At 45.4% G+C, this 27,356-nt stretch overlaps 2 protein-coding genes across 2 annotated transcripts; both read left to right on the top strand.

The window, feature by feature from the left end:
- Positions 1-610: 610 nt before the first annotated feature.
- LOC139373708 (copper-transporting ATPase 2-like) lies at positions 611-17,152 on the top strand. The gene is made up of 21 exons (XM_071114592.1): positions 611-950; positions 2,245-3,091; positions 5,171-5,422; positions 5,584-5,747; positions 6,045-6,206; positions 6,386-6,462; positions 6,585-6,768; positions 7,466-7,699; positions 8,483-8,574; positions 8,801-8,928; positions 9,854-10,008; positions 10,144-10,278; positions 10,407-10,601; positions 11,373-11,555; positions 11,773-11,965; positions 13,534-13,680; positions 14,486-14,628; positions 14,913-15,116; positions 15,253-15,370; positions 15,535-15,637; positions 16,742-17,152. Exons 1-21 carry the CDS (start codon positions 777-779, stop codon positions 16,980-16,982), a joined length of 4,131 nt encoding a protein of 1,376 aa, XP_070970693.1. The 5' UTR covers positions 611-776; the 3' UTR covers positions 16,983-17,152.
- An 8,672-nt stretch (positions 17,153-25,824) lies between these two features.
- On the top strand, positions 25,825-26,481 carry LOC139372720 (transmembrane protein 272-like). The gene is made up of 2 exons (XM_071112516.1): positions 25,825-25,906; positions 26,087-26,481. The coding sequence occupies exons 1-2, from the start codon at positions 25,859-25,861 to the stop codon at positions 26,462-26,464; spliced, it is 426 nt and encodes a 141-aa protein (XP_070968617.1). The 5' UTR covers positions 25,825-25,858; the 3' UTR covers positions 26,465-26,481.
- Positions 26,482-27,356: the final 875 nt, after the last annotated feature.

Below are 27,356 nucleotides of genomic sequence, written 5' to 3'. Positions count from 1 at the left end.
AGTATGACAATTAAACAACTGTATGTATTAGTGTAATTGAAAAATAACGACAAGTTATTTTTATGCATTTACCATTATGAAAAGGTTATTTTCAATTCACAGAGTAGGTTTAGGCTAGGCTATGCTGAAGGTGTGAGTTTAGGATTATATATGCATGTTTGTAGCTAATACATGACACAGCACCGAGTTTGCTACGTTGTTGCACTCGTTTCCAGTATAAAGTGCAACGGGAGGGGCTTTGCGCGCGTCCTCTTCTAGCCAGGTAAATGATCTACAATACACGCCGTATCTGCACTACAATACAGTAACACAATCACCAAACTAAGTGCCCAGTGAAACACTGTCATGGGTTTCCGTGTTATTGTGGGGGTTCCACAGCTGTGCTGTGAATTGTTGTGATCATTCACGTGCCCACTGCTTTTTTTACTTGTATTATTACGTGTTATTAATTGACCGTTATTTATATATTTTTATTTCTCTCTGCATTGTTGGGAAGGGCCCGTAAGTAATAATATCACAGTTAGTCTACACCTGTTGTTAATGAAGCATGTGACGAATGAAATTCGATTTGTCCAAGAGCTGGGCGCAAAAGAAAGGCATTGCCAGAGACAGAGGTAACCGCAAGCAGTGCGACTGGACTTCAATCATGTGCACAGCTCTGCACTATGCGCTCTCTGACATTATAGTGGCGTGTTGCCTAATAGAAACGTGAACCACGAACTTTTGCCCTCTCTGGGTGTTGTGAGAAACAAATAAAGAACCACAGAGAAGTGACCATGTTTTCGCAAAATCCGATAAGTAGCCTTACTAAATATGTTTCGAAGCCGTCAGTCGTGGGACAGGTTGAGGTTTGTATGGTTGAATGTCAGTCGCCTTGCGCTGTTAGGACAGCTGTACCAGACGGACAAACCGCAGACCATGGGAGGGAAGCAAATCAGGCTGAACTAAAGGTAAGAAACACTAACTGACCGGTTTCTTAACTGTTTAAATTTAAATGTATATTCCCATTTTAGATATACATGTATGGCGTTATACTGCTCACAAAAATTCGGAATTTATTTATAAATTCTGAGTTGATGTATTTGAAATCTGTGAAAATATTGTTTTGAGCCACGAAAGTCAGACCATGTTGTGTGTTCATATCACATCTATCCCTTGACCCGTTGGTTTGAGGTAACTACTGTACATAGAAAGCTCTCTCTCGGTTGACATTCCCATCAACAAACATGGAATATCTTAGTATTTGTTTAACAGACAGTGTGAGCTGTGGCTTTCCTCATAGGACATACAGTAATGTAGGCTAATATACAGTACTGTAGGCTAATATACAGTAATGTAAGCTAATATACAGTAATGTAGGCTAATATACAGTAATGTAGGCTAATATACAGTAATGTAAGCTAATATACAGTAATGTAAGCTAATATACAGTAATGTAGGCTAATATACAGTAATGTAGGCTAATATACAGTAATGTAGGCTAATATACAGTAATGTAGGCTAATATACAGTAATGTAAGCTAATATACAGTAATGTAGGCTAATATACAGTAATGAAACAAATATTGTAAAAATGTATTGCCCACATGTGACACAAGGTCAGGAGTTCATATTGATCAGGTGAGGTGGTGTTATTTCTTATTGTATGGTAGACTGCAGTTTTACCATATTACAAAATGGCATTGGTAGTGTTCACAATGACTGCCAATGCACCGAATGCTCCCTGGCCTCTCCTCTCCTCCTCTCAGCCTGGGTGTCAGATCCAGATGAGCGTTGACTCTAAGCAGAGTCACATTGTTACCGTGTGAGCAGGGTTACTTATGGTCACGTGGTCCTGGAGCTTCTAGTAATCCATGGGTCTTTCAACACCTTTGTTTTACACCAGCAGTCTCTGGTCTGTGTGCTCCATCCTCATACAGTGGATGACCAGAAGTACTGTACGTTCCCAGAGTGGGCCACTAACGATGTTGACATTGGAGAATTCATTGTGAAGCAGTGGTGACCTAACTTGTCCTCTGCTTCAAGCCTTTTTAAGGGCCGGTCACAAATCTAACTCAAGATTTCAAGGAGCTGATTGCAATCAGCTTTTCATGGCAGCCAGTATTTAAAGGGCTATAAAAAACGTTGCTGCTTCGACTTCTGAAAACACTGAGCCTACATATAACTGACATGATCAAGTATGTGCATCTCAATCTGTTCTCTCTCTCTTGCTCTCGTCCTCTACCTCTCTGACCCTCTCTTAAGGAGAAGATGTGTCCCTGTGAGGCCTGGTGTTCCCAGAAGCGGACCTATGAGAACCTGGCCTACGAGCCTGGGAGTCAGAGTGAGCTCTACCCCCAACCTAAGGCCCTCTCCCGGGCTGTTTTCCAGCTCTCTGGCCTCACCCCCAAGTCCTCCATCCAGGCCATCGAGAGCCACATCGCTAGCCTGAAGGGAGTGGTGTCTGTCAACTTCTCTGTGGCCAGTGGCCTGGCTCAGGTGGATTATAACGCATCATCTATCTCTACCAGGGAGTTATCTATGGAGATCCAGGCCATGGGCTACAGCGTCGTGGACGTGGCTGGGGAAGAGGTGACTAAGATCGGGGAGACGGAGGCCACAGAGTCCCTGACGAGGATCAGGGTGAAGGGTATGACATGCCAGTCCTGTGTGCGCTCCATCGAGGGACGGATAGGGACTCTGCCTGGGGTTCTGCACATCAAGGTGTCTCTGAGCGATCAAGAGGCAGTAGTACAATTTCAGCCCCACATAGTGACATCTGAGGAGGTAAAGGAACAGATTGAGAACATGGGATTTGGTGCGACTCTTACGAACAAAGACACAAGTATAGATTGTGGTCAAGGGGAGACACCTGTGTCATCCTCCATCTTGGATTCACTGACTCAGACGTCTGTCATTGGGATTGTAGGGATGACCTGTAATTCATGTGTCCAGTCCATAGAGGGCAAGATCTCTGAGATGACTGGGGTGTGTTCTATAGCGGTGTCATTAAAGGAGGAACAGGGGACCGTCACCTTTGACCCCAGTCTGACTCAGCCAGAGGAACTAAGGGCAGCCATTGAAGACATGGGATTTGATGCTTCACTCATAGGTATGCTTAATATGTTTATTTCACCTTGAACAAAAATCACAACTACACTTTTCTAATCAGACATTTCATTCATGTAATATGGGGAGGGGGGCTCAACTGAGTAGGTACATCGTTGTACAGAATGCAGAGAAATAGATTACTTCAACATTCCAAACTCACCAAATTGGCAGTCTCACAGCAGTGGGCATACAGTAATACTGCTTTCAATGGACAATGCTGTTCAAAGCATTCTATTTCCATCCAGCCTTGCTATTGGTGGAGAGTATGCAGCACTTGGGCACAGGTCTCCTTGGAAACAAGACAAGTGTGCTTTCTAGTGTGGCATCAAGTGTTCTTGAATTACCCAGACTTGGGGCCAGTAAAACAAGCTTATAAACGGATTATGAACCGGTTTGGTTATTTTATGTCACCCCCCTTACACTGAAAGCACTCTCTCTCCATCCATGCATAACCCATCCAACCAACGGTCTTGTTAATACACTGCTCAAAAAAATAAAGGGAACACTTAAACAACACAATGTAACTCTAAGTCAATCACACTTCTGTGAAATCAAACTGTCCACTTAGGAAGCAACACTGATTGACAATACATGTCACATGCTGTTGTGCAAATGGAATAGACAACAGGTGGAAATTATAGGCAATTAGCAAGACACCCCCAATAAAGGAGTGGTTCTGCAGGTGGTGACCACAGACCACTTCTCAGTTCCTATGCTTCCTGGCTGATGTTTTGGTCACTTTTGAATGCTGGCGGTGCTTTCACTCTAGTGGTAGCATGAGAGGGAGTCTACAACCCACACAAGTGGCTCAGGTAGTGCAGCTCATCCAGAATGGCACATCAATGCGAGATGTGGCAAGAAGGTTTGCTGTGTCTGTCAGCGTAGTGTCCAGTGCATGGAGGCGCTACCAGGAGACAGGCCAGTACATCAGGAGACGTGGAGGAGGCCGTAGGAGGGCAACAACCCAGCAGCAGGACCGCTACCTCCACCTTTGTGCAAGGAGGAGCAGGAGGAGCAGTGCCAGAGCCCTGCAAAATGACCCCCAGCAGGCCACAAATGTGCATGTGTCTGCTCAAACGGTCAGAAACAGACTCCATGAGGGTGGTATGAGGGCCCGACGTCCACAGGTGAGGGTTGTGCTTACAGCCCAGCACCGTGCAGGACGTTTGGCATTTGCCAGAGAACACCAAGATTGGCAAATTCGCCACTGGCGCCCTGTGCTCTTCACAGATGAAAGCAGGTTCACACTGAGCACATGTGACAGACGTGACAGAGTCTGGAGACGCCGTGGAGAACGTTCTGCTGCCTGCAACATCCTCCAGCATGACCGGTTTGGCGGTGGGTCAGTCATGGTGTGGGGTGGCATTTCTTTGGGGGGCCGCACAGCCCTCCATGTGCTCGCCAGAGGTAGCCTGACTGCCATTAGGTACCAAGATGAGATCCTCAGACCCCTTGTGAGATCATATGCTGGTGCGGTTGGCCCTGGGTTCCTCCTAATGCAAGACAATGCTAGACCTCATGTGGCTGGCGTGTGTCAGCAGTTCCTACAAGAGGAAGGCATTGATGCTATGGACCGCCCGTTCCCCAGACTTGAATCCAATTGAGCACATCTGGGACATCATGTCTCGCTCCATCCACCAACGCCACGTTGCACCACAGACTGTCCAGGAGTTGGCGGATGCTTTAGTCCAGGTCTGGGAGGAGATCCCTCAGGAGACCACCCGCCACCTCATCAGGAGCATGCCCAGGCGTTGTAGGGAGGTCATGCAGGCACGCGGAGGCCACACACACTACTGAGCCTCATTTTGACTTGTTTTAAGGACATTACATCAAAGTTGGATCAGCCTGTAGTGTGGGTTTCCACTTTAATTTTGAGTGTGACTCTAAATCCAGACCTCCATGGGTTGATAAATTTGATTTCCATTGATAATTTTTGTGTGATTTTGTTGTCAGCACATTCAACTATGTAAAGAAAAAAGTATTTAATAAGAATATTTCATTCATTCAGATCTAGGATGTGTTATTTTAGTGTTCCCTTTATTTTTTTGAGCAGTGTATGTTGTGTTCTTTTCTCCTGAAGAATCTGGTTCTGCAGAAACTCTACCAACCCCTCCCCTTCAAAGACGAAAGACTCCCCTTTCCCCCCACTCCCCCAGAATGGCTCACAGTAGCTTTGGCTCTACCAAGACTTCCATTAACGGTAGCTCTGGCTCTACCAAGATGGCCACTGCTGATGAGGAGGGGAAGGTTCAGAAGTGCTTCATCCGTGTGACAGGCATGACCTGTGCCTCCTGTGTGGCCAACATTGAGAGGAACTTAGTCAAACACAGAGGTGGGTGATGTTATCCTTTAGGTCACTATCATTTCCCATAGAGTCACTAAGCAGAAGGCTTGACCTGGCAGTACAGTTTCTATCATGAGGATAAACAAGTATTTTGTGGTGATGCCACTTTCCCTGGTTAGGGGTTAACTGCACAACATTGTGTGTTCCAGGTGTCATCTCAGTGCTGGTTGCCCTCATGGCTGGTAAGGCGGAGGTGAAGTATGACCCTGGTATTGTTGATGCCAAGCGGATAACACAGCTCATAGAGGGTCTAGGCTTCGGTGCCACACTGATAGAGGACAATGCTGTTATGGATGGGAAACTGGACCTCTCTGTGAGTCCTCTCATTGGCTGAGACAACATGGAGAAAGAAGAAATACATTTCTATGCTTGGCTAAATACATTTCTATGCTTGGCTAAATACATTTCTATGCTTGGCTAAATACATTTCTATGCTTGGCTAAATACATTTCTATGCTTGGCTAAATACATTTCTATGCTTGGCTAAATACATTTCTATGCTTGGCTAAATACATTTTCTTTGATGTTTAGTCCAGTACTACATTGGGCCAACGGATTGTCTGGTACAGCTGCATTAAGTTTAAATTTGTTTTGCTCATCTCATGTGTAGGTAACTGGGATGACATGTGCGTCATGTGTCCATAACATTGAGTCCAAACTCACCAGGACCAAAGGGATTCTAGAAGCCTCAGTTGCACTGGCAACCAATAAAGCCCAGATCAAGTTTGACCCAGAAGTGCTTGGAGCTCGTGACATCATCAGAATGATTGAGGTAGCTAGCCAGAAGTTGACTTTGCTGCCATGTCTCTTTAAATTTGGTTGCTACATTTGTTTTTCCATCACCAACATCTTGTAATTGTTTTGATCACCTATATATTCACATTGTGCCATTACAGTCTTGGTACATATTCTTACCCATATTTACAACTGTAGTAACTCTGTCTGTTCTAGGGGCTGGGCTTTGGGGCGTCTCTAATGAAAGCTGAAGGCTTTGGGAACAACCTGGATCATGGGGAAGAGATTCAACAGTAAGTATCTGTTTTGGTCCTCTGTCGATTTTGACTTGAGATACGTGTTTTTGAATCAACCTTGAATTGATTTAACACACTCTCCTCTCTGCATGCGTCCTGCGTGTGTGTGTGTGTTCCAGGTGGAAGAACTCGTTCCTGTTCAGTCTGGTGTTTGGGGTGCCAGTGATGGGCTTGATGATCTACATGATGGTGATGGACAGTCAGCACGGGGAACACGGTGGCTCTATGCCCGAGGAGCAGAACCTTCTCCCAGGCCTCTCCCTCCTCAACCTGGCCTTCTTCCTGCTCTGTACACCTGTCCAGGTATACTAAGACCCTACCTATCCCTGCTACTGGCTCAGTCTCAGTACTGTAGATGTGTCTGTGACCCCCAGATACTATAGGATCCTACCAAGCCCTGCTACTGGCTCAGTCTCAGTACTGTAGATGTGTCTTCGACCCCCAGATACAATAGGACCCTACCAAGCTCTGCTACTGGCTCAGTCTCAGTACTGTAGATGTGTCTTTGACCCCCAGATACTATAGGATCCTGCCAAGCCCTGATACTGGCTCAGTCTCAGTACTGTAGATGTGTCTGTGACCCCCAGATACTATAGGACCCTACCAAGCCCGGATACTGTCTCAGTCTCAGTACTGTAGATGTGTCTGTGACCCCCAGATACAATAGGACCCTACCAAGCCCTGATACTGCTGATCTACTGTATGTCGTAGTCCATTATATAATAACTGTAAGTCACATTTCTCTCTCTCTTCATACTTCTTTCTCAATCTCTCTCTGTCTCTCTCTTCATACTTCTTTCTCAATCTCTCTGTCTCTCTCTCTTCATACCTCTCTTTCTCAATCTCTGTCTCTCTTGCTCTCTCTCTTCATACCTCTCTTTCTCAATCTCTCTCGGTCTCTCGCTCTCTCTCTTCATACCTCTCTTTCTCAATCTCTCTCTGTCTCTTGCTCTCTCTCTCTCCTCCTCTTTCCCTCCCCCACATCCTACTCCTCCATCAGATCTTCGGGGGTCGTTATTTCTACATCCAGGCGTACCGCTCGTTGAGACACCGCACGGCTAACATGGACGTCCTCATCGTCCTGGCAACCTCCATCGCCTACATCTACTCAGTTGTGGTCCTCATTGTGGCGATGGCAGAGAGAGCCAATCAGAGCCCTGTCACCTTCTTTGACACCCCGCCCATGCTCTTCGTCTTCATCGCCCTGGGCCGGTGGCTGGAGCACATAGCAAAGGTAAGGCTATTCTACCCTACTCTATTCTACTCTACTCTATTCTATTATGCTATATTCTACTCTATTCCATTCTATTATATTCTACTCAATTGTATTCTACTCTACTCTGCTCTATTCCATTCTACTCTATTATTTTCTACTCTATTGTACTCTATTCCATTCTACACTACTGTACTCTATTCCATTCTACTGACCTCTATTTCATTCTACTCTATTATTTTTACTCCACTGTACTCTATTCCATTCTACTCTACTGTACTTTATTCCATTCTACTCTATTCTACACTACTCTATTCCATTATATTCTACTCTGTTCTACTCTACTCAATTGTATTCTACTCTGCTCTATTCCATTCTACTCTATTATTTTCTACTCTATTCCATTCTACTCTATTCTACTCTACTCTGTCTATTCTACTCTATTCCACTCTATTCTACTCTACTCAATTCTAGTGTTTCTCCTACGATTAGTTATGCGGGTTTCATTCCACTTTCCTTTACCTGGACCACAGCTAAAGTCCTTTTGGTTGGAAGTACTTCTGTTGCTCTCAGCTTTATGGATGGTGGATCCCCAGGGGGTTATTCTAGGTCATATCTGATCAGTTTTTGTGGCATTTATGGTCATATTATGATTACAGATTATGTGTTATTATGGTGTCAGTGTGGGAAAGCAATCACCAGACTACAGGCTGAAGACTTATGCTGAGGTCGGCTGGTAATTCCCAGGTTTAATCAACACCCACTCATGTCATTGTCTCTGTGTGTCCTGTTCCTGTTCTGCAGAGTAAGACATCTGAAGCACTGGCCAAGCTGATGTCACTGCAAGCTACTGATGCCACTGTGGTCACGTTAGGTCCTGACCACTCCATCCTCAGGTGAACCTAAACCCAGCTTCATTTTCCCACAGTGAACACTTGTGGAAAAATATGTTTATTTTATGTGATGTTTATTTTTATAGTGGCCTCATATAATCAAACCTGCCTTAGCCATGATTTCTTTACAATCTGTTTAAAGCTGTGTCCATAAACTATTCTGAGAATATTTCACCACAATAAATCAGTACTGTGTCTGTGCTGTGTGCGTACGTGCTGTGTGTGTCAGTGAGGAGCAGGTGTCGGTGGAGCTGGTCCAGAGAGGAGACATAGTGAAGGTGGTGCCTGGGGGAAAGTTCCCCGTGGACGGGAAGGTGATCGAGGGAAGCTCCATGGCAGATGAGTCCCTCATCACAGGTAAGAACCGTTTTGTTGGGAAGCCAATGGGCCGTAGTGGTTTACTGTCATTATGGTCCTTTTGTGGTCTATTGGTGATTGACTGTGTTGCAGTGAAGGGTAAAGGCATGTAAATGCACCTTTTTTTATTTAACAGTAGCAAAATACCACTACATGACCCACCTAGTGTGGAGAAATGCATTGAAAATCTAGGTGCATGACTCTATTCACTAACGACGATCGTTGTCATTTAGTAGTCTGTATCGGTGGTTGCTGGTAGTCATTGTGGTCATTTAGTAGTCTGTATCGGTGGTTGCTGGTAGTCATTGTGGTCATTTAGTAGTCTGTATCGGTGGTTGCTGGTAGTCATTGTGGTCATTTAGTAGTCTGTATCGGTGGTTGCTGGTAGTCATTGTGGTCATTTAGTAGTCTGTATCGGTGGTTGCTGGTAGTCATTGTGGTCATTTAGTAGTCTGTATCGGTGGTTGCTGGTAGTCATTGTGGTCATTTAGTAGTCTGTATCGGTGGTTGCTGGTAGTCATTGTGGTCATTTAGTAGTCTGTATCGGTGGTTGCTGGTAGTCATTGTGGTCATTTAGTAGTCTGTATCGGTGGTTGCTGGTAGTCATTGTGGTCATTTAGTAGTCTGTATCGGTGGTTGCTGGTAGTCATTGTGGTCATTTAGTAGTCTGTATCGGTGGTTGCTGGTAGTCATTGTGGTCATTTAGTAGTCTGTATCGGTGGTTGCTGGTAGTCATTGTGGTCATTTAGTAGTCTATATCGGTGGTTGCTGGTAGTCATTGTGGTCATTTAGTAGTCTGTATCGGTGGTTGCTGGTAGTCATTGTGGTCATTTAGTAGTCTGTATCGGTGGTTGCTGGTAGTCATTGTGGTTCTTTGGTGGTCTACCATGGTTGATGGGGTGGTCAATGTTCTCTCTGTGGTCAGGTGAGCCCATGCCTGTGAGTAAGAAGCCCGGCAGTTCAGTGATAGCTGGCTCCATCAACGCCCACGGATCTCTACTGTTGCAGGCCACCCACGTAGGAGCAGACACCACCCTCTGTCAGATAGTCAAACTAGTGGAGGAGGCACAGACATCCAAGGTAAACAAACCACTTTATGGCCAAGGTCAAGACGGGACATCTTTGATTGTAGGCTACAATTACCTGTGTAAGTTACAATATAATCAGTTACTTATTATATTTTCTAAGTATCTGAAACATCTCTTGTTGGACTAGGCCCCCATCCAGCAGTTTGCAGACAGGCTGAGTGGCTACTTTGTACCCTTCATAGTCATTGCCTCAGTGCTAACACTGCTGGTCTGGCTGGTGATCGGCTTTGTCAACTTCCATGTTGTGAAGGAGTACTTTCCTGTGAGTAACCACAAGAGCTTATCAAACTCCTAACAAAGCCTTATGGCATTGATGTACTTTCTGAATGAAAAGACCAGTTCTGAATCATAGTGTTTGTGTGTTTCTGTTTGTGTGTTTCAACCTCACAGGGTTACGATGAGAACATCCCCAAGACAGATGTTATTGTCCGCTTCGCCTTCCAGGCCTCCATCACAGTCCTGTCCATCGCCTGCCCCTGCTCTCTGGGCCTGGCGACCCCGACAGCTGTCATGGTGGGCACGGGGGTCGGAGCCCAGAACGGCATCCTCATCAAGGGAGGGGAACCGCTGGAGATGGCCCACAAGGCAATGCACCTCTATTTACTACCTCCCAACCGAAACATACTTCCCCTAAACGTCCAGTGTTTTCCAAACTGTATTGTGGGCCGGGTACAGGGTAGAGTCGGTTATGGTGACTTAGTGTGAAGCTGTTTTCCAAACTGTATTGTGGGCCGGGTACAGGGTAGAGTCGGTTATGGTGACTTAGTGTGAAGCTGTTTTCCAAACTGTATTGTGGGCCGGGTACAGGGTAGAGTCGGTTATGGTGACTTAGTGTGAAGCTGTTTTCCAAACTGTATTGTGGGCCGGGTACAGGGTAGAGTCGGTTATGGTGACTTAGTGTGAAGCTGTTTTCCAAACTGTATTGTGGGCCGGGTACAGGGTAGAGTCGTTTATGGTGACTTAGTGTGAAGCTGTTTTCCAAACTGTATTGTGGGCCGGGTACAGGGTAGAGTCGGTTATGGTGACTTAGTGTGAAGCTGTTTTCCAAACTGTATTGTGGGCCGGGTACAGGGTAGAGTCGGTTATGGTGACTTAGTGTGAAGCTGTTTTCCAAACTGTATTGTGGGCCGGGTACAGGGTAGAGTCGGTTATGGTGACTTAGTGTGAAGCTGTTTTCCAAACTGTATTGTGGGCCGGGTACAGGGTAGAGTCGGTTATGGTGACTTAGTGTGAAGTTGAACATGTATGACAGGCATTTTCCACTGCTCTAACCCTAAAAGCCACAGCTAAAGCTACCAGCAGTAACACAGACAGAAAATGACAGTGTTGTCCGCTCCCTCCTTTCCTCCCATTCAGATCGGTGCGGTGATGTTTGATAAGACGGGCACCATCACTAACGGTGTCCCGCGGGTGACCAGGGTGTTGGTGCTGTGGGAGAGGGCACGGCTGCCCCTGCGTAAGGTCCTGGCACTGGTGGGCACAGCGGAGGCCAGCAGTGAACACCCACTGGGGATGGCTGTGGCCAAGCACTGCAAAGAGGTGAGGGTATTTCATTGATATCTACCAGGTATCTGTGCTTTAGCCGCTGTATAAACACAGACCAGGTCATTCTATCCACTTTACCCTGGAATTATTCTCCAGGTCGTTGATATAAATGAGAATGAATGTTCACAGTCAACTTACCTAGTGAAGTAAGGGCTCAATATAATGAAATAAATAACTAGTGTGAGCGAGCGCCTGTCCGTATGTATATCAGGAGCTGGAGACAGATGTTCTGGGTTCCTGTAAGGACTTCCAGTCGGTGCCAGGCTGTGGGATCAGCTGTAAGGTGTCTAACATTGAGGAGGTACTGCTGGAGGGTGACCAGGACTCCTGTCATACCCAGGTCACACTGCAGGGGGCCACGACTGATGAGAGCAGCCTGGTCGGCGATACTGTGTCAGTGTCAGGTCAGTGTTGCTTTACAACATCACGGTTTTTACCCCTTTACTTGGTGGTCGTACTCATGATGTACAGTACCAATCAAAAGTTTGGACACACCTACTTATTCAAGGGGTTTTCTTTATTTTTACTATTTTCTGCATTGTAGAATAATAGTGAAGACATTAAAACTATAAAATAACACATGGAACCACATATGGAGATCATCCGTTCACTGACTGCGTCTCACAAAGACACGGTGGTTGGAACCAAAAAGCTCAAATTTGGACTCATCAGACCAAAGGACAGATTTCCACCGGTCCATTGCTCATGTTTCTTGGCCCAAGCAAGTCTCTTCTTATTGGTGTCCTTTAGTAGTGGTGTCTTTGCAGCAATTCAACCATGAAGTCCTGATTCACACAGTTTCCTCTGAACAGTTGATGTTGAGATGTGTCTGTTACTTGAACTCTGTGACACATTTATTTGTGCTGCAATCTGAGGCTGATAACTCTAATAAACTTATCCTCTGCAGCAGAGGTAACTCTGGGTCTTCCTTTCCTGTGGCAATCCTCATGAGAGCCAGTTTCATCACAGCGCTTGATGGCTTTTGCGACTGCACTTGAAGAAACTTTCAACGTTCTTGAAATTTTCCGGATTGACTGACCTTCATGTCTTAAAGTAATAGTGGTATCATGTTTTAGGGAAGACCCAGATGCAAACAGGGGCAGGCAAACAACAGGTCAAGGCAGATAGGGGTCAATAATCCAGAGAGGATGTGAAGGGTCCAGAACGGCAGGCAGTCTCAGGGTCAGGGCAGGCAGGGGTCAATAATCTAGAGAGGATGTGAAGGGTCCAGAACGGCAGGCAGTCTCAGGGTCAGGGCAGGCAGGGGTCAATAATCTAGAATGGTGGGGTAAGGTACAAAACGGCAGGCAGTCTCAGGGTCAGGGCAGGCAGAACGGTCAAACCAGGAAGGACTAAAAAACAGGAGCAAGAAACGGGCAGGAGTAGGGAAACAAACGCGGGTAGGTTTTACGAACAAAACGAACTGGCAACAAACAAACAGAGAACACAGGTATAAATACACAGGGGATAATGGGGAAGATGGGCGACACCTGGAGGGGGGTGGAGACGAGCACAAAGACAGGTGAAGCAGATCAGGGTGTGACAGGTGGACTGTCGTTTCTCTTATTTGAGCTGTCTTTTACCAAATAGGGCTATCTTCTGTATACCACATCTTCCTTGTCACAACACAACTGATTGGCTCAAACGCATTAAGAAGGAAAGAAATTCCACAAATGAACTTTTAAGAAGGCATACCTGTTAATTGAAATGCATTCCAGGTGACTACCTCATGAAGCTGGTTGAGAGAATGCCAAGAGTGTGCAAAGCTGTCATCAAGGCAAAGGGTGGCTACTTTGAAGAATCTCAAATATAAAATATATTTTGATTTGTTTTAAACTTTTTTGGTTACTACATGGTTACTACATATGTGTTATTTCATAGTTTTGATGTCTTCACTATGATTCTACAATGTAGAAAGTTGTCTAGCCTTGAAGTCCACTCCATTGCTAATGGTGGTTTGTGTGTTGTCCAGGTCCCTCTGCTAGCCCCTCCTATTCGGTCCTGATCGGGAACAGAGAGTGGATAAGGCGGAACGGGCTTCATGTAGGAGCTGACGTGGATGACGCCATGTCCAGCCATGAGACCAAGGGGCAGACAGCCATCCTGGTAGCTATAGATGGTACAGTCTCAGTCCAATGACAGACATTTACATTTGAGTAATTTAGCAGACACTGTTATCCAGAGAGACTTACAGTTCGTGCATTCATGATAGCTAGGTGGGACAACCACATACATATCAGTCATAGTAAGTACATTTTTCCTCATTAAAGTAGCTATCAGCAGAGTCAGTGCTGGTAAGTGGAAAAAGTCAAGTGCGAGTGTTAGTTCACAGAAGGTAGTTTTTTGGGGGGGGTCCAACAGAAGAAAAGCCTTCACATCCCACTGGGTCAGGTTATGGACACATATTGTAATAGTCCTGAACTGTCTCTCAACAGTGGTTTATCTATGACCCTCATGACTGTGTCCTACTCCAACAGTGGATTATCTATGACCCTCATGACTGTGTCCTACTCCAACAGTGGATTATCTATGACCCTCAGGACTGTGTCCTACTCCAACAGTGGATTATCTATGACCCTCAGGACTGTGTCCTACTCCAACAGTGGTTTATCTATGACCCTCAGGACTGTGTCCTACTCCAACAGTGGTTTATCTATGACCCTCAGGACTGTGTCCTATTCCATCAGTGGTTTATCTATGACCCTCAGGACTGTGTCCTACTCCAACAGTGGATTATCTATGACCCTCAGGACTGTGTCCTACTCCATCAGTGGTTTATCTATGACCCTCAGGACTGTGTCCTACTCCAACAGTGGTTTATCTATGAGGTACATACACTGAACATGGGATATGTGTCAATCCCCTGCGTCAACCTCACCGTTCCGTGTCGGGGACATGTTCCATCTCCTCTTCCTATGCCCTAGGTGTACTGTGTGCCATGTTGGCCATAGCAGACACAGTGAAGACCGAGTCTGCCCTGGCTGTCCATACTTTACTCAGCATGGGGATAGAGGTGGTCATGATCACTGGGGACAACAGACGTACTGCTAAGGCTATAGCCACACAGGTAAGAGAAAGATAGAGACCGCACGTATGCATGTGCAGCACATGGGGATGTGGGAAACTCCTCAGCCTGAAGGGTCGCCACTTGTGCCGCCAAATTGTACATTTTATGGTGGTGCCGACTGGTAAGACTCTTTGGGAGGGCCGTCACGTGTGCTAGCAAGACAGAGGTTCTGGGTTCGAGTCTTGGTGTGAGCTGAATCAGGAGGAAGTGGTACTTGCTAAGCAAGCAGCGTGGCATTCATTACACACACACACGTCTGAATTGTGTCTCTGTCCCTCCTCCAGGTGGGCATCAGGAAGGTATTTGCGGAGGTGCTGCCGTCCCACAAGGTGGCCAAGGTGCAGGAGCTGCAGGAGAGGGGTCTGAGGGTGGCCATGGTGGGTGACGGGGTCAACGACTCGCCCGCCCTCGCCCGCGCCGACGTGGGCATCGCCATAGGGACGGGCACAGACGTGGCCATAGAGGCAGCTGACGTGGTGCTGATCAGGGTGAGGAGCAGAGTGGGGTGTGGTTGGGATGTTAACTACATCCTAGTTACATGTGTTGTGAGATGAGGTCTCCTGGGTGTATTTTCTGTCCCAAAGGAACTTCAGTGATTTGAGTTGTTTTCTCCGTTCTACGTAGAATGATCTGTTAGACGTGGTGGCCTGTATTGAGCTGTCCAAGAAGACTGTTCAGAGGATACGCATCAACTTTGTCTTCGCTCTCATCTACAACCTGGTAGGGATTCCCATCGCCGCAGGTCAGTAACAAATCATATTTTATTTTGGTCGCATACACATATTTAGAAGATGTTATTGCGAGTGTAGCAAAATGCCTGTGATCCTAGCACCAACAGTGCAGTTCTGTGTGTGTGTGTGTGTGTGTGTGTATGTAGTAAAGCTGGGTTGCACTGTACCCATCCAGGTGTGTTTCTGCCCGCTGGTCTGGTCCTACAGCCATGGATGGGTTCAGCAGCTATGGCAGCTTCCTCTGTGTCTGTGGTCATCTCTTCCCTGCTGTTAAAACTGTGAGTGAATGCTTCTGCTTCTCTGTCTGTCCGTCCTTCCATCTATCTCCCTGTCTGTTGGGGATTTTGCTGTGTATTTATTTCAACCAATCAAACTTGCCCTCCTAGATGTTTTGCATACCTTTCAACATCCCAGATGGGAACTTTTACTGGACGTCATGCAAGCATTTTTATACCACTTTTCATGCACCAAAATCTCAATCTCTTCCCTGTAAACTCGGTCCATTGAGAAGCGTTTCCATAGTAACCTGAGTAAAGTAGTGTGTGCCTGTAGAACAGCCCAGGGCACCGTGTCCAGAGTGTCTCTGTTGCAGCAGCCCACTCACTGAACACTACACAGACTGAACACAGTGCACTTTGACCTCTCAGCTGTATCTAGTTCACTATTTGGAACCACTCCAACTCCCTCTTTATTTATGGAAAACAGTGTAAATGTCTCAATCTTTCTCTCCTTTTCTGTTCCTTACATGCCACATGTTTTCATGTCATGTTTGTCTTACTCACTCACACGTTATTCTGCCTGTATTAACACGCCACTTGTCCGTTTCAGGTCAAGTCTCTGTCGCTACACTTTTCTCCCCATCCTCCTCATACTCTCGTTTACTCGTTCAAATATTGTTTATTGAACACGCACCAGAATGGTGTATAGGTATAAAAGACAAGTCTGCAATTCTTATCTAAACATAAAAGAGCAGACAGGAACAACAAGACCCAGAGTTCTGGGTACAAAACAAATATTACAAAACAAGACATACAGAACAAGGACAGGTAGAAGGTAGAGGGTAGATGTCACCCCCCTTATCTCCCCCATCTATTCCCCTCCTAACTGCTCGGGTGGCGGGGCCAGCACATGCTGCCTATAGGTAGATTAAAATATTAGAATTGAGAGTGCGTTAAAATGTACAAATCCACAGCGCCGACTGGTCCAAGTAAGAGAGGAAAGGCTGACAGATTTGATCAAATGTTAGAATATATCTCATTCTTTCTAAGTGTACAGTGTTTGCCAATTCGCTAAGCCATAATTTGGTAGAGGGAGCTTCCCTCCTTTTGCTCTCTCTCTTACTAAAACTGACCTCAGTCCTCTCCTGCTTCTTCCTGCTCCAGGTATAAGAAGACGTCAATCGAGACGTATGAGTTCCGAGCCCAGGGGAACATGAAGAGCCTGAGCCCCAGCCAGGTGAGCACCCACGTGGGTCTGGACGACCGGCGACGCACCCCTCCCTCCCTCCGCGGTGCCTGGGAGCGCCTCTCCAGCCAGCCGGACAGCCGAGGTCCATCCACCCCCTCTCTCCAGGACCGCTGCTCCCTGCTGGACCACGAGAAGGAAGTGGGCCTCGTAGTGTAGCAAGGTGCCAGGTAGAGGACATTATGTCGAAAGGGAAACTACCTGTCCTATGGAAACCATCTGATGGAAAGGTCCAAGGGAAACTGTCCACATTCCTTAGTCTCATCCTCTTCATGTCAATTAGATGTATTTTAATATTTGACTGAACCATAACTGAGAAATAAATCAATACCTAGAAATTAATAATTCACGGTTAAACAATATGGCTCTTCAGTTTACATTATGAGGAAATGTTATTCATTGTGAACTTTTTTTAGGGGGATTGTCATGTGTGGTTTGCCCACCTATTGTCTGTTTTGAGTGAGTTCTAATGGTTCATTTGTTTCTCCTTTGTCCCTGTAGTCCAAATATATTTCAGTAAAATCCACCAAGGTTTCTGCTTTGTACTTCCCTTGACTTGCTTTTGTAGCCCATCTCATTAAGCCTTTTACACAACATCTCCATCAAAATGTACATGTAGGCCTGTAAGTAGGCCATATGTGTATAATCACCTTCTAAATGAAAAGCATTGTGTCTGTAGAACCTCATCAGAAAGACTTTTGCTACATCTTCAGAGCTAAAGATACACATCATTCTGTGTCCGTGAGAGAATGGATCATTCATGTTGCATGGCCTGTCATGTCTTCACACTAGTGGTAGTAGATGGTGAGGACAGGGAATAGGTTACACCCCTGAAGTAGTCCCCTGGGGTGCATCTCAATAGTCTGCAGTGACTTCCTCAACTGTCTGTCATTTGACTTGCATGAGAGAACGGCAATGAATTTGGATTCCTTGTAAGATGTTATTTTTCCCCTCATCTTTACAAAGTTCAGGGTAAGGGAGTGGGGTTACCAATCACTGTCTACGTTGCTTGATAATGAGGTCCACAAAATGCGCTCATCTTTCATTCAGTAAACTGAGAAGACTTCTTCTGCTATTAAACTTGTATGTCTATTTCTAAATGATGTTACATAACTGTTTTAACTGGTGGGGGGGGGGCAGCTGTGGTGGGTGGGCAGCTGTGGGTGGTGGGTGGGCAGCTGTGGGTGGGAAGCTGTGGGTGGTGGGTGTGCAGCTGTGGGTGGTGGGTGGGCAGCTATGGGTGGTGGGTGGGCGGGCAGCTATGGGTGGTGGGTGGGCGGGCAGCTATGGGTGGTGGGTGTGCAGCTATGGGTGGTGGGCGGGCGGGCAGCTATGGGTGGTGGGTGGGCAGCTGTGGGTGGTGGGTGGGCAGCTATGGGTGGTGGGTGGGCGGGCAGCTATGGGTGGTGGGTGGGCGGGCAGCTATGGGTGGTGGGTGTGCAGCTATGGGTGGTGGGTGGGCAGCTATGGGTGGTGGGTGGGCAGCTGTGGGTGGTGGGTGGGCAGCTGTGGGTGGTGGGTGGGCAGCTATGGGTGGTGGGGGGGCAGCTGTGGGTGTGCAGCTATGGGTGGTGGGGGGGCAGCTGTGGGTGGTGGGTGGGCAGCTGTGGGAGGTGGGTGGGCTGCTGTAGGTATCCTGCAAGATGAAAAAACAGGATTTTAGGCGCAAGATTCAGAGAAACGTATTTGGACAATATTCCTCCTATTCATGAAAACATTGCACTCGCCCATGCAGTTGTTTTAATAAACTACTCTGCGGGGACGTGGGAGGGCGAGACTCTCCCTGATAAAGGAGAGGGGCTCAAGAATACAGTTTCACAGAAGATGCTCAACTGAAACCGTCTCCTAGTTCCACTTGTTTTGTTGTGCACTGATTAAAAACAGATCTTTACACACCTTGTCCAGACTATTTCAGGAAGGCCAGAAGGTAAGTAATTGTGAATTGGTGGAGTTTTTATATTATTAACAAGTATGTGTGGAGAACATTATTTTAAATTCTATCTAAACAGTAGGCTAACCTTTTTGTCTCTGCGTTGACATAATTGACCATGCAAGTCATTCGATATAGCCTTTGAGCTATTTGAATTGGATGTGCATGGTTACCAGTTTTCCAGTACGCTCTCCCTCTGTTGTCTGGTCAGTGTGGATGAAAAATAATGTTCAGGTGGATGTTAGGTTCTAGGGGACTGTAAGGGAATTCTGCCCTATGCACACTAGAGACCACAGGAACACTTCTTTGATCAGAGGTTTTGTTAAATAAGGATTGCAACCCGGAGCAGAACACACTTACAGCAATTTGCAAGCAAGACACTCAGTTCTAAAGATGGTGTTTTCTCTTTTTATCCCGTACTATAGTTCACCCCGCCCAGGGTGATGTCCCTTAACTTTAATACCATATAAGCTCATAATTTTCTCTCCGCTGGGCGGAGTTCAGTTTATTGTGTTATTGGCAGTTAGTTTCCCAATTCTTCTTCCTCTTATTGCTATCATGTGCTAGCAGAAGTAAGACTGGAAAATTGCATCAACAGAAACTGGCTAAGTTCCCTTTATCTCTCTGTTACCAAATCTAATTTTATTTGTCACATACACATGGTTAGCAGATGTTAATGCGAGTGTAGCGAAATGCTTGTGCTTCTAGTTCCGACAATGCAGTAATAACCAACGAGTAATCTAACCTAACAATTCCACAACTGCTACCTTATACACACAAGTGTAAAGGGATAAAGAATATGTACATAAAGATATATGAATGAGTGATGGTACAGAACGGCATAGGCAAGATGCAGTAGATGGTATCGAGTACAGTATATACATATGAGATGAGTAATGTAGGGTATGTAAACAAAGTGGCATAGTTTAAAGTGGCTAGTGATCCATGTATTACATAAAGATGCAGTAGATGATATAGAGTACAGTATATACATATACACATGAGATGGGTAATGTGGGGTATGTAAACAGTATATTAAGTGGCATTGTTTAAAGTGGCTAGTGATACATTTTTTACATCCATTTCCATTATTAAAGTGGCTGGAGTTGAGTCAGCATGTTGGCAGCAGCCACTCAATGTTAGTGGTGGCTGTTTAACAGTCTGATTGCCTTGAGATAGAAGCTGTTTTTCAGTCTCTCGGTCCCTGCTTTGATGCACCTGTACTGACCTCGCCTTCTGGATGATAGCGGGGTGAACAGGCAGTGGCTCGGGTTGTTGTTGTCCTTGATGATCTTTATGGCCTTCCTGTGACATCGGGTGGTGTAGGTGCCCTGGAGGGCAGGTAGTTTGCCCCCGGTGATGCGTTGTGCAGACCTCACTACCCTCTGGAGAGCCTTACGGTTGTGAGCGGTGCAGTTGCCGTACCAGGCGGTGATACAGCCCGACAGGATGCTCTCGATTGTGCATCTGTAAAAGTTTGTGAGTGCTTTTGGTGACAAGCCAAATTTCTTCAGCCTCCTGAGGTTGAAGAGGCGCTGCTGCGCCTTCTTCACAATGCCGTCTGTGTGGGTGGGCCAATTCAGTTTGTCCGTGATGTGTACGCCGAGGAACTTAAAACTTTCTACCCTCTCCACTACTGTCCCGTCGATGTGGATAGGGGGGTGTTCCCTCTGCTGTTTCCTGAAGTCCACAATAATCTCCTTTGTTTTGTTGACGTTGAGTGTGAGGTTATTTTCCTGACACACACCGAGGGCCCTCACCTCCTCCCTGTAGGCCGTCTCGTCGTTGTTGGTAATCAAGCCTTGATGACGAGTTTGGGGGGTACTATGGTGTTAAATGCTGAGCTGTAGTCGATGAACAGCATTCTCACATAGGTATTCCTCTTGTCCAGATGGGTTAGGGAAGTGTGCAGTGTGGTTGCGATTGCATCGTTTGTGGACCTATTGGGGCGGTAAGCAAATTGGAGTGGGTCTAGGGTGTCAGGTAGGGTGGAGGTGATATGGTCCTTGACTCGTCTCTCAAAGCACTTCATGATGACGGAAGTGAGTGCTACGGGGCGGTAGTCGTTTAGCTTAGTTACCTTAGCTTTCTTGGGAACAGGAACAATGTTGGCCCTCTTGGAGCATGTGGGAACAGCAGACTGGGATAAGGATTGATTGAATATGTCCGTAAACACCCCATCAGTATAGTTCAATACACAGGCTTGTACAATTGACCTCTTAATAGTTGTAATGTGTCGACACTGATCCTTAATCTCAAGCTAAAGCAAAACATCAAGCGTTGTACTTTCGTAATTACAGGTGTTCTTAAGTAACAGTTAGTATGTCTTTTCCACACCCAAGCATCTTCCTATAATGTACAGCTATTATAAAATTCCTTCCAGTGACCTGCGCAGAATTCATCATGACTGGTGTGGCGAAGACATGTCATCACTGTCTGTCTAAGATGGCCAGTAATGGTGAGTGAGTAACACACACAAACACACTAAATGTATTCAAAAACATTCATTAACATGAATGAACTGAATTGCACTGTGGAATATCATGGATAAAATGTGGATCCTCTGTAGCTGCACTCGCAACGCCATGATAGTGATTCCAGCGACCAACCATACGTAAAGAATGTATGCGCGCATGACTGTCAGTCGCTTTGGATAAAAGCATCTGCTAAATGGCATATATTATATATTAAAATAGAGTTGGTGATCAATTTATTAGCACTTCAGATATGGGTACTTTCCCTCTAATCAATAGACTCTGTTAAGTCCTGCTAAGTACCAGAGGCTAAATCTGTTAAATCCTGCTAAGTACCAGAGGCTAAATCTGTTAAGAGCTGCTAAGTACCAGAGGCTGTCTCTCTAGGATGGACTATAGGAGGGGCAAAGGGGGATAGTGTCAGTGTTGTGTTCGAGATCACCTAAAGCCAGTCCGAGTCAAGACCAAGACCGGAGCAAATCGAGACTGAGTCAAGACCGAGACTGGGACGGGGGCGAGGGGACGAATCCAAGTCAAGACCAAGACCGAAGCAAATCGAGACTGGTTTTAATATGCTATAAAACATGTGTCACGAAGGAGTGTGGATATCTGGCCCAGCTAAGTGGTTTTATGCGTTGACTGAAGGGGGAGATAATTATGAGTTTTGATGTTTGTTTTTTACACCTACGGTTTCTGAGTCCAAGTCAAGACAGAGTAAAAATGTATCCAAGACCGAGACACTCAATATGTGGTCTCGAGAACGGACTCATCTGGAGTAGGCCTGCAACAACACTGGATAGTGGTAATGGTAGTTTAATAAGAGGTTAGATTCAGAAAATGTTTGTCATCAAGAGGAATTCATTTTACAGAAGTCAAAGTGCATACAGAGGAGGCCACTTATTAACATGGAAAAACACAACAACAGAAACAAAAGCTACATACTTGTTTGATGGTTAATGCTTTGTATGTATTTTTCTGGACAGATTTATAACGGTTTCTTTTTCTCTAGCCTACTTTGTGGTGGGACTTCTGTTCTTTCTTGCCGTTCCTCTCACCATGGCGTTTGTAGGTAAGACCATGTAATTATAAATGACAATACTAGAATGGACATGAACCTTGTTATGATTGATGGGAGTAAAGTCAGCCATTTTGGTCAGGGAGTTGGTCAGCCAGCGTGGTAAGATAATGTGTTAAAAGAAATGAAGAATTTATCAACACTGTATGTTTGTTAGCTAGATAGCCAGACAGTTTTAGAGGAATGATTCAAATTAAATGCCAATATGCCAACATTCCATTCAAACAACGCAGTCAATCCACAGCCATACATACACTGGCTGAAATCAGTTGATGATACTGTAGGACTTAGACAAGTGGTAAATCATTTAAATGATTAATTTGATTTAATGCAATTCCCCCCTCCTACAAATCAAAAATGTGTTTATATGTTTATCTTTTTGGTCTCTGGATATACCAATATTCTCAACTCCAGAGCATTTAAAAAATTCCCATAGGCCTATTTCCATGGGATCATGTCACCTTATTTCTCTTTAAAATGTATTGTTGTCCTACCATAAACACACGTACAGTACGTACGTACAGTATACAGTGCCTTCGTATTCAGACCCCTTGACTTCTCCCACATTTTGTTACGTTACAGCCTTACTCTAAACATTCTTTATAAAATAAAAAACTCATCAATCTACACATGACAAAGCTAAAAGAGGTTTTTTGACATTTTTACAAGTTTATTCAACATAAAAACAAAAATGTACATAAGTATTCAGACCCTTTGCTATGAGACTTGAAATTAAGCTCAGATGGATCCTGTTTCCATTGATCATCCTTGAGATGTTTCTACAACTTGATTGCAGTCCACCTGTGGCAAATTCAATTGATTGGACATGATTTGGAAAAGGCACACACCTGTCTATATAAGGTCCCACTGTTGAAAATGCATGTCAGAGCAAAAAACAAGCCATGAGGTCGAAGGAATTTGCCGTAGAGCTCCAAGACAGGATTTTGTCGAGACACAGATCTGGGGAAGGGTACCAAAAAATGTCTGCAGCATTGAAGGTCCCCAAGAACACAGTGGCCTCATCATTCTTAAATGGAAGAAGTTTGGAACCACCAAGACTCTTCCTAGAGCTGGCCGCCCAGCCAAACTGAGCAATCGGGGGAGGAGGGCCAATCGGTCAGGGAGGTGACCAAGAACCCAATGGTCAATCTGACAGGGCTCCAGAGTTCCTCTGTGGAGATGGGAGAACCTTCCAGAAGGACAACGATTTCTGCAGCATTCCACCAATCAGGCATTTATGGTAGAGTGGACAGACGGAAGCCACTCCTCAGTAAAATGCACATGACAGCCTGCTTGGAGTTTGCCAAAAGACTCTCGACATTTTGAAATGTTGCGTAGCCTAATTCTAGATGTTTTTCTCTTTCTACCCTCTCCAGCTAGGCTACTCCGCTACCTTGCTATATTTGACAACATTGTTTGAAAGGTGTTGAAGGTTAGTTTATGAGTTGGGTATAACAGGGCAGCGGGTGATAAGATAGAGTATGTTGAATATTTGACGCATGGGTCCGCCCTAGACTATAAACCAGCAGCGCAGTTAATACTTAGACCTATGTGGATTGCTGCATGTTGTAAAATGAAATGAGTATTGTGATGCATAATTGCCATAGTACTTTGGAATGTCCAGTCAATGAGCATTATGATTAAGGCCAACTAGTCATTCTACAGATCGATGCTTGATGACAGCATCATCTCTCGTAGTAACGGTGCCAGTTCAAAACCCGGGGAAATAAGCCGAAAGGACAATAACCAGGTATGTGAGGAATCTAAGGTCTCCCCCTTGCCAACTTTCTTAACGTCTCCCCCTTCTCAACTCTCCTCTTGCGACTAACGGTTTAAGAATATCGGTATATCCAGAAACCAAAAAGCTGAACAGATATACACTTTTTATTTGGAGGAAGGGGGAATTGCATTGAATCAAGTTATTACGGAAGGTAAGGGATCCAATGTGTCAACGTTTTAAATAAATAAATAAATTGTTAGGTCTACATTTAATTGTCAGGGACAGATACAATGTCTCAATATTTTGTTATCCTAATCTACTTATTTAACTGACTATTTAACTGACTAAAAAACTCTAAACCATCTAATAATAAAAAGACAAAGTCGTAACAGTTTTAGTTAAACGCCCATCTTTTATTTAAGCAGACTTTTAACATCTCTGCACTACCAGTGGTCGAGTCTGGAGGGAGAACCGGTAGGGGGCGGTTAGTTCAGGTAGGTTACCCGGCCTGTCTAACGCCTCCTGCGGCCTCCTCTCCTGCGACGCCGGGACACCCTGGGGCGACGGCGCCTGCGGACACGGCGGCTGGCTCTGCGTCTTCTAGGCATAGTGATTGATAGATAAGACTATGAATGACTTTGAGATGTGCCGGGGGTTCCTTTTATAGGGCCGGAGGGGGGCGGGAGTTATGTCATCATGGGATAAACGATGACGCAATAATTATTAATGACAATTAGAATTTTGAAAAGGTTTGTCATAAGTGAGGTCATAGTAGCATTGTCAGGATGATGCAATAGTCACTGTGCCATTCCAAACACAAAACACAGATGTGGTAATATGACAAGCTTTGCTTGAGCCTAAAATGAAAAAAAAAAATTGGCCCAAAGTTGTAGGAGACCTTCCTGCAGCTTAGAATCCTTAGCACAGGCCTATTATAATATACATATGACAATATTTGAGGATGACAATAATTAATTATATTACACAATTTCTGAAATATCACATGCCTTCACTTTTATTTTCCTGCATAAGTAAAATCAGGATTATGCCTATACTGCCATTCATTCCAATTAGACTGGGTTGGATTTCTCCCTGACCAAATATGGCTGCCATTTTCATCCCATTATGGAACTTTGTGGGCTAGGAAAAACTCCCTAGAAAGGCTGGGAACCTAGGAAGAAAGCTAGAGAGGAACCAGGCTCTGAGGGCTGGCCAGTCAGTCCACTTCTGGCTGTACTAGTAGGAGATTATAAGAGAACATGGCCATTAAGGCCAGATCGTTCTTCAAGATGTTCAAATGTTCATAGATGACCAGCCAGGTCAAATAATAATCACAGTGGTTATAGAGGGTGCAAAAAGTCAGCACCTCAGGAGTAAATGTAATTTGTCTTTTCATAGCTGAGAGAGAGAGAGAGAGAGAGAGAGAGAGAGAGAGGCGCGAAGCAGCAGGTCTGGAACAAGCAGAAACTCAGCAGCATGACCAGGTGGACTGGGGCCTGACAGCCAGTAGTTGTCAGGCCAGGTATTCCTGAGGCATGACCATAGGGCTCAGAACCTCCAGGAGGGGAGAGAGAGATGGGAGAATTAGAGGGAGCACACTTAAGATCACAGGTGTCCAGAGAAGACAGGAAATTACACCAGATAGGACAGACTGACACTAGCCCCCCGGCACATAGACTATTACAGCATAGATACAGGGGGGGGGTCTGGGGAGATGCACATATTGGTTTTGGTACTGTATTTGTTCTATTGAGTTATGTTGGTAAACTGATGAACTATTGATGATGTTTAACCCCTGCAGGTGTGAAGTCTATAGACGACTGCCCTGTTCAGCCAATGATTCCTCTCTACCTGCTGGTGGGCGGGGTTATTGGCAGTGTAAAGGTAATGGATGTGTTCCAGATCATAGGTTGTAATGTGGCAACAGGAAAGTAGAACAGGTTCCAAACACTTCCAGGCTGTAAAAATGATAGACAGTGCAAAACAATATGTAAGGAAGGCAGGCACTGTCGCTCTAGTGCTCACCCCAATCTGACCCACGACCTCTGACCCTGAACCTTCCAGGTCACGCTGCTCCTGTACGACACCACCCGCATGAGGTCGCTCATCTCCAAGTCGGTCGTCATCGGCGACGACGATGCCGACGAGTATCCATGGAGACAGAACGCAAACAAGTATTACGTGCACGTCATCCTCAGCCTGTTCCTGTTCGTCTGGTTCCTCCTGGGGAACTACTGGGTGTTCTCTGTGTTCCAGCCTAACTTCATCACACCCTTCCACCAGCCACAGGACTACTGCAGGAAGTCTCTGTACCTATTTGCTGTGTTTGTGTTGACGCTCAGCCACACCGTGCTGCTCCTGCTACTCTGCTGTGGGGTCTGTGTACACGTCTGCTCTCAGACCAGCACCAGGGACGACTACGAGGATAGTGATGAAGACTGAGTGACTGACTGGCTGGCTGGATGACTGACTCAGAGAAGCATACAGATGTAGGATTTTAATTTGATCATCCTGTTTTTGCAGGAATGTTCCTGCGCAGCAGGAAATACAAGCTTGTAGTGTGTCTGAGTTTTAAAAGGGCTTCTGAAGTTTGTAATTTCCACTTTGAAATTTCAGACTTGATTTTCCCTTACAAAAATTATACTGTAATGTCCAGTAATTATAATCCACATAATAATTTACATTTCCTGTATATTTTCCTGCTGTAGCAAACTGTTTCAAATAAAGATCCTACATCTGTACAGAAAGATTGTAGAGCACTGGGGCATTGCAGTTAGATGGTTCTGTAGTTAGTAGAACAGTGGAGCATTGCAGTTAGATGGTTCTGTAGTTAGTAGAACAGTGGGGCATTGCAGTTAGATGGTTCTGTAGTTAGAACAGTGGAGCATTGCAGTTGAATGGTTCTGTAGTTAGTAGAACAGTGGGACATTTCAGTTAGATGGTTCTGTAGTTAGTTGAACAGTGGGGCATTGCAGTTAGATGGTTCTGTAGTTAGTAGAACAGTGGAGCATTGCAGTTGGATGGTTCTGTAGTTAGAAGAGCAGAGCGACAGGCGAGGTTGGGTGTGTAACGTTGGGGAGATATGAGCGCAGGGAAAGACTCACCTTAGCATAACTATCAGAAGTTCTAGGCCTCTATATGTGACCTAGACAGTTGCACTAGGAAAGAAGAGTCATTCTGGTGGCAGCTCCCAAACAACTCTGTGAAATCTACATGTATCATATGTAACCACACAGGTGGGCCTAGGAGCCTGTTGTTAACTTGACTGCATCATGTGGGGGTGTTTTTGTGCAATGTAATTGTCTTTTTAGATATTCAACTACACAAATGAAAC

Source organism: Oncorhynchus clarkii, chromosome 18 (assembly GCF_045791955.1).
Source record: "Oncorhynchus clarkii lewisi isolate Uvic-CL-2024 chromosome 18, UVic_Ocla_1.0, whole genome shotgun sequence".
Classification (NCBI taxonomy): Eukaryota; Metazoa; Chordata; class Actinopteri; order Salmoniformes; family Salmonidae; genus Oncorhynchus; species Oncorhynchus clarkii.
Note: the sequence above shows the minus strand (reverse complement) of the source record. Positions and strands in the feature narration are given on the sequence as shown.